Source organism: Pyxicephalus adspersus, chromosome 2 (genome assembly GCF_032062135.1).
Source record: "Pyxicephalus adspersus chromosome 2, UCB_Pads_2.0, whole genome shotgun sequence".
Taxonomy (NCBI): domain Eukaryota; kingdom Metazoa; phylum Chordata; class Amphibia; order Anura; family Pyxicephalidae; genus Pyxicephalus; species Pyxicephalus adspersus.
The window spans coordinates 101412499-101419998 of NC_092859.1; the positions used below are offsets into that span (position 1 = coordinate 101412499).

General features: G+C 40.1%; 2 protein-coding genes across 2 annotated transcripts in view; one reads left to right on the top strand and one right to left on the bottom strand.

The window, feature by feature from the left end:
* TPRKB (TP53RK binding protein) overlaps positions 1-1190 on the bottom strand; it is a 10064-nt gene extending 8874 nt beyond the window's left edge. The window contains exon 1 of the mRNA XM_072401630.1: positions 1040-1190. The gene's annotated coding sequence lies outside the window, so the exon portion shown is untranslated. The remainder of the gene's footprint in view (positions 1-1039) is intronic.
* A 36-nt stretch (positions 1191-1226) lies between these two features.
* Positions 1227-7500, top strand: part of ALG10 (ALG10 alpha-1,2-glucosyltransferase) — an 11503-nt gene continuing 5229 nt past the window's right edge. Inside the window, exons 1-3 of the mRNA XM_072401629.1 lie at positions 1227-1425; positions 3011-3199; positions 6868-7059. Of these exons, the coding sequence (XP_072257730.1) occupies positions 3035-3199; positions 6868-7059 (357 nt within the window). The 5' untranslated portion in view covers positions 1227-1425; positions 3011-3034. The remainder of the gene's footprint in view (positions 1426-3010; positions 3200-6867; positions 7060-7500) is intronic.

Below are 7500 nucleotides of genomic sequence, written 5' to 3' on the forward strand. Positions count from 1 at the left end.
ATCAATGCTGATGTTTTTTTTGCAGACACTGACACTAATGATAACTCCCACTTTTACTTGTACAGCAAACAAATGCAGCAACATTTTTAGGCATCAAAGCTGCCAAACTTGACGCAGTGAATAAAAATGTGCTGCTTTTGGGTTGCCCTATGGAAGTTTTGGGGCTGCACTTTAGGCCTTTTAGAACTTCCAAGCCAACCATCACTGCTCCACAGTGTCTTCCATCATCCATGGCCATCATTGTGAATCCTGCACATGAAAAGAAGAGCAGCACTGTTCCATGTTACCCCACATGTGACAGGGTTCACAGCAAATGTCTAGGGGACCATTACACATTATTTTTTCCTTCTTCCTCACCCCTACGCATTCGGTTCTCTCTCTTCCCTCCACCGCTCCAGATTGTGGATGTGTCCTGGGCTTCCTCACTTACAATGCGGGGTGATGACATCAGAGTGCTGAGATCAGTTAAACAGAAAGATGGAACTCTGCGATGGTAAGGAACCAAATAAAATTGCTCAGTACCCTGGGTAACAATTTAACCCTTGTAGGGAACGGAGAGCCCGTGGGAGAGGGTACTTTTATAAGTTCCCAGAGTTCAGCTTTAAAGTGGAAACTAAACTCAACCAGAGATGTGTTTTTATATTACAGAAGGAACAAAGCATGTCCTTTCTCCAATTTCCTGTTTGCTTTAAATATTTGGGGTCAGGTAATGCGCAGAAAGAGATCCCTTCTCCAATAAGTATTCTTACCCGTCACATCATGCCAGTATACCCGCCACCATGTAAACTCCTGCGCGCCTGTATGGGTGTTATGTCATCCTGGCCAATCAAAATATCCAAAAAGTGCAAGATAGAAAAGAAGATGGCGGTGGCCAGCGATGAAGTGGGGTGAGATTTCCAGGGTTTAGTTCTGTTTTTTAAGAGCTGAACAACACATGGGCACTCCACACCTCACACACAGCTTTATATGACACCCAGGGCTCTTCTGTAGAAGCCAGACACAAGCAACCCTCAAAGCACTTCAATCTGACAATCCTCACCTGCCACAACGTCCCCCCGTCAGTGAAGCAGTCCGGCCACAGAGTCCCCGAGCTCCAATCCACCCAGCGCCGCTCTGCACAGCCCTCAGTCCCGGGGAACAAACAGGAAGGCGGAACCTTCGAGCAGGTCCCGCACGGACACAGATGAAAGGTGCACGGACACAGATGAAAGGTGCACGGACACAGATGAAAGGTGCACAGCGGCGCTGACAGGCTTGCAGCAGGGTTGTGTTGTGTGTCTGGCGGAAGCTTTGTGTTTACTTTTATGGTTATGAAGTAAAATCCCCCGGCGTGTACAAAGACTTGGGAAGATTGTCTCACTATAGAAGTGTCAGCTCTATCCAACACGTGTTTTATTCCCAAGAATATTTTACAATCACTGCCAGGTTTGTATTGCTTCTTACTTAGGGAGATTTCTCAGGATTTCCTGTCTGTGTGACTAAGGCTAAAAATGACAGGAAGCCACCACTGGGGGCCTGGAAATGTAGTGTCACAGATACATGAAGGTCTCCAGGGGTCTGACAGAATGAGAACAATCAGGCCTATATGTGAGGAGGGAACATGGGGACACATTATGGGACACAGCGGGGTATAGCGGACCACAGCAGTTTTCTCACAAAACATTTCACCTGCTGCCCTCCAGACAGTAGGAATGGCGGGGTGGTTATCACTTACTTATGCCGGTGGGCGTCTTCCTTGGGGGGGAGACAATGCATGGAGAATCTACCTATGGCAGACCGACAGAATAAATGGGGCGGCAGTGAGGGTACCTCAGTACCTGCTATCAAATCTGCTGGTCAAAGCAGCAGTGTGGTGCCAGCAGCTGGTAAGGTGCGGGCCCCCAGGAGCCCCACGGGATTGCTTGCTCCAGCCACAGGTCTTACCCTGCCCCAAGCTTGGCTATAAAGTGCCGACAGGTGTGGGGGTTTTATGATGGCAGAGCCTGTGTATACACGTCTCCTGGCATAGCTTCATCTATCCGCATTATACAGTCATTGTCCTAGTATGTAACCAATCAGAATCCATCTCATACTGGACTAGAATCTTGGGTGGATGATATGTTAAAAACGGAACATTATGATTATTATAATAACAGGATTTATGTAGCACCAACATATTATGCAGCGCTGTACATTAAATAAGGGTTGCAAATGACAGACAGATACAAACAATGACACAGGAGGAGGAGAAGACTGCCCTAAAGAGCTTACAATCTAACCAATCAGAATCCATCTCATACTGGACTGGAATCTTGATTGGTTGATATGTTAAAGCACTTAACATATCATACTGACCTTTGGTATATCAGAATGGTATACCTTGTCTGAAAAAATTGCACTAATACCACATTTAAGAGGACTCTCCATGATTCAAAAACCAGTGTAGTGTTGGGAAATTATGTTCAGCTTTATTCTATCTAACAGGTATACAGCTTTCAAGTCAGGAATGTTTAGCTGAACAGCCCTGGTCCACTGTGTCCTTGGCTAATAATTTGTACCCTGTTTCCCCAAAAATAGGATAGTGTCTTATATACATTTTTGCTGCAAAAAATGCACTAGGGCTTATTTTTAGGCATGTATTTTTTTTTATTTTATGAGCAATAATCAACATTTATTTAAATATAGTCGACATCGCATGGTAACTCTCCAAACCCTGAATTCCATCTTGAATTTCTTGTGACTTTCCTTTAGAACCATTGGCCCGAATTTCTCATGTCTAACAATAGTGCTTTCCTTAAATGAGCACCTCTTGTCCATGTATTTTATATTGTATTGAAGGGAAAGCTTCTTATGGGATGTACAAAAGCTTTGCCTTTCAGAACAGCCAGGCATTTAGTTAGACATATAGGTTATTAAAGGCTACGGGAATTCTCTTTAAAATAAAATGCTGAGAAAAGCATTATTTTCCAGGAATTATGTCTAGTTAGAACTGTGACACATCTTGATTCCCCAATGGTTTGTTCTCTTCCAGATTTCGACTGCTGTGTCAAATACAATGGACAAGCTTGACGGATATTATTTTTCTGCGCTGTTTAGTGGCTGTTTTCTGCTCTCGAGCCTACTGTTCTCAAAAATCACAAGAGAACAGAAAGACCCATACATGGATGAAATCTTCCACATCCCACAAGCTCAGCACTACTGCCAGGGACACTTTAATCAGGTAATCATAACAGTTATAAACCCAAGAAATGTCATTATGGCAAAGAGCAATGTACATACTGTAGGGTATATGCCAATCAGAGTTTATACATCATTGACCATGGCATGAATTGTAAATAGATTCTCACTCCTGAACAAAAGTATTGAGGTTGGTAAATGAAAGTTGTGCTCGACAGGGGGGATTTACTGCACTGCAAAGTGTTGTAAATCTCCAATAAGTAATAACCAATTAATATGTAACGATTCCATGGTCAGAATATCCTGAAATGCAAAACCCTAAAGCTGGGAAAGAGGGTGTACTTTATTTTTTCTTGACTGTAGGGTCAACCTTAAAGATAGTTGCAGGTTGTGAATAAAAAAGGATGTCATTGATAATTCACTTGGTAAACGGCAGATCCAAAATAAAACCAAATTGTTAAAGTAAGGCAGTGAAATCAAGGTTGTAAGGAGGAAAAAATGACACTGTCAGCACAAAGTAAAAATTTATAACGGCTTCAACTTTTGATATTCATAGATACCCTAATAAGATAGGCCAGGGGCTCGATTTCAAGTTCAAAGAGTAGTGGAGACAGGGGAAGCCCTGTTGAGTACCCCTAAAGATCTTAAATGGTGGAAATCTGAACTTTTTTAGCTCAGTATTTTTGAAATGCATTCAGGTCAGTTGCTACTACTGAGTTGCATATACCTTATAAGAAATAAACCCACGTTTGAGTAGAAAGCATCACATACATTTATTCCTTAAAGTTCTGCATATTTTATATAGTCTTTAGGCAAGGCATAGGGGAGAGAATTCCAGGTTAGGAACGTTGGACTAGGCCCAAGTTCCCATTTTTTCAGAATATATACAAATAAGGCCAGTACTAAGAGCCAAACACCGTTTTGATATCCATCCGCAGCAGCATAAGGGGAATAGTTCCTTGCAACTTGAAGGAGAGTTTTGTGAATGTGATTGCAAGCTTTTCTAGTTGGCCCAAAGTCATCTTGATCATTTTTTTTTTTTTTTGTCATTATTGGGTGTGGTGATCAGTCTAAAATTGGACCAGATAGTATTGTCAGTATTGGGTTTCAAAATCATGACATTAACGACCATCAAGGATTCCTGTCCAAAATGTTGTTGCTTAAAGGCATCATCTGTTACGGGTAAATACAAGTTGGCACGTATTGTAGTAAATGGTGTTAAAGTCACAGGGTCTGGATATTATTTTATGAGATTCAGGAATTTACATAGGCCTACAAATTCAGTCCCCATAACTAATTTTCTAGTTTGTGTTTAAGGGATTCTACTGCCACTGTTGTTAAAGTTATCAGAGATAGTAAGATTTTTTCCGCATCTTGGGGAAATGTTTTGGAAGAGGTGTGTAAGCCACATGCCATGCACTCCCACCCTGATCTCTTCTCCCCCAGTTTCTGGTGGCAGTGCATGAAGTGGACATTCAGATCATTCACAGCCTCCAAACTGAAAGCAAATGCTCATCCACAAACGAGATTCACCTTAAGAGCGGTAATAGCAACTGTGAAGAAAGGAGCATGTTGATGCAGATGATTCCCAAGGCTGCCAGACATTTGGGGGCTTGACTAGTAGATTCCCACTGGGGAGAAAAACCTAGAGGTGCAAGGAAGAAAATGACAAAGTATGTCATTCGATTAGAAAGTTATGGGGGTGTCTGTTTAGAGCGTTGGGGTGGGTCAGACGGCAACATATACCTAATGCTGCTGTGACACATAAATGTGCCATGCCACACCAGTTGATAATCCCTGGATAATAAGATGTATAATATATGATAGAGTAGCAGACGATAGCCTGTCCTTGTGATGACCATACATGAAAGAATAAGGAGGAAAGGAAAGACAAAACTGTTTCAGATGTTCCAAGACTTCCAATGTGTTTTGTCTTGATGGAAAAGTTCCCTAACAGTGACACAGTTGGCAATGAAATCCTAAGAGGTTTCCTTCCTTGCCCTATCAAAAACAAATACATTTGACAGAATTTTGGCTTTTTTTTTTTGCTCTTTGTCGTTTAATTGGATAATGTCCTGTAGATAAAGAGTTTATAGATTTTTGTACCAATATGCATTTTTTTTGTTAATACGGTGATGTTTCAAGTGTGTTTTGAGGGCATGGATAGCTGATTGAAGTAATAATACATTGACTTGACAAAAAACAGATTCAGACTAATTCTTAACCCTGCAGCACATGGTGCCCACACAGTTGCAGCTTTGTACACTAGCTGGAGAGAGTATGAATATGATTTAATTATTTCAGACACATTAATGTGGACCATTTCTGCTTGTGACGATCTGTAGGGCCTTTCTTTGAGAAATGGATTTATTTATAAATGTGTAAGAAGTCTTTTTTTTCCTTTTACAGTTAAAATAGCTGGCTTTTATTACTTTACCTTCTTTTTCATTTTATTCAACTTTTCCTTTTGTTACATCAGTGTTAACGGGTTTGTTTTATCATTACAGTTTTCAAAGACAGAAGCTGTACATTTTATGAAAAGTGGAGGCATGATTTTAGGGCTTTTAGGTCCTTACGGTTGTACCAAACCGTAGGGAATTAAAAAAAAAAAAAAAAAAAAAAAAAAAAAAAAAAAAAAAAGAACATTAATTCAGTGGAGAACACTGCAGATTATCTAACCTCCTATATTTAAGCCGAACAAGATTTTCCTTTACAAAGCTTAAATCATTTTAAATTGATAATTGAATAATACAGCTTTGGGAAATGCAAAGTATCTGAAGACCTGGGTTTTATGATTAAGTTAGCAGAGCAGTATCTTGTTATTTATTTTGTTAAAACAGGGAGTGTCAATGCACAAAAGTGGGGATTGCTCAGTTTTGAAATGCAAACACCAAGAAGTTAATGAGCACACCTACAGCAGCATCTAAAACTCCATATTTTAGGTTGTTCCTTCCTTCCATCTGCAGATTTCTATCACGTAGTGAGGCTGCCCAATATATTGATAGACTAAACAAATGTGTGGCAGGATTAAGGAGTAAGGGTTATTGGGCAAGCTCTAATACTACCTAGTTTCTTAGCTTTGGCTGTCAGTTTGGTCTGACATTGGGCTGTGATGGGAAGGTTTGGGAGGCTCCTGTAGGTATGTTCAGGCACCTTTCCCCCTTCCCCTCTTGACAGAGTGACCTGTACTAACAAATGGAAGCTTCCATTGCTAACTATTTCATCTGTAAATGTCATGCTAATTCAATGTCTTCAGTACTTTTTGAGGCAATGACCTGAAACAAGTATGCAGAACTGTTGCTGATTTTGTTGAGTTGTATTTTCACTTTGACTTTCTTTGCATGCAAGTTTAAGGTCATTGATTCAAAATATTTATGAGAGATTATAAGAAAGCTAGTACTCTTGAAATAAGTCAACAATGAGAGTCCTATTGTTCCTTCGGTATAAGTTTACCTAGTGAAAGTGTTCTGAGGACATAGATAGCAAACTAAAGTAATAATACTATAGAAATATAAAATGCATTCAGACTGATTCATAGGTTCCTATCTGTGGTCAGATTCATGTTATTTACATTATTAAATGCTCATATCCCAGGTATCAATTATACTTTCATAATCAAGTCTCTGGTGTGTCGAATTTATATTTTAAAGTAATGTAAAGCAATGTTTTCTCTTACGGTAGTATACTTTATCTCATGTTTTTTGTTTGTAGTGGGATCCTATGATCACAACCTTGCCTGGCCTGTATCTGACTTCTGTGGGTATTGTTAAACCTGCTGCCTGGCTGTTTGGATGGGGCAAAAATGTTGTCTGCTCCCTTGGAATGCTACGATTTATTAACCTTCTTTTTAGTCTGGGGAACCTTTACATGTTCTATTTGATCCTTAACAAGTTGCACACAAGGGTAAGTTTCTAAGAACCAAGTTTGACTCCATCATTTATTGTTTAATGGGCTTGGCTCCCAAAATAACAACAATTAACAGTAAGTGTTAACTAGAAATAGCATGACAGTTACAGAGGAATATAATAAACCTGTGCTTATGGGCAAACAAGGTGTTTTGTTTACTTTAGCCTTAAAGCAGACCTAAACTCAGCATTTTTACTTTACATAAAAGGATACACAACCCTTCTAAATGAAGTTAAAATATTAAAAGCGTGCAGCTTAATACCTACGTCATGCATCCTGGGTGGTTCTGGCTACTCTTTCTGGGCATGCGCAAAAGGGGCATTTTTTCCACCAAGTGGAAAGAGATGTGGATCTCGTCCATGTGCAGTGAGATTTTTTTTTTTTTTTTAATCATCCCTTCATAGCGGCTACGCCACCCAATCTTGCACCTGTGCAGTG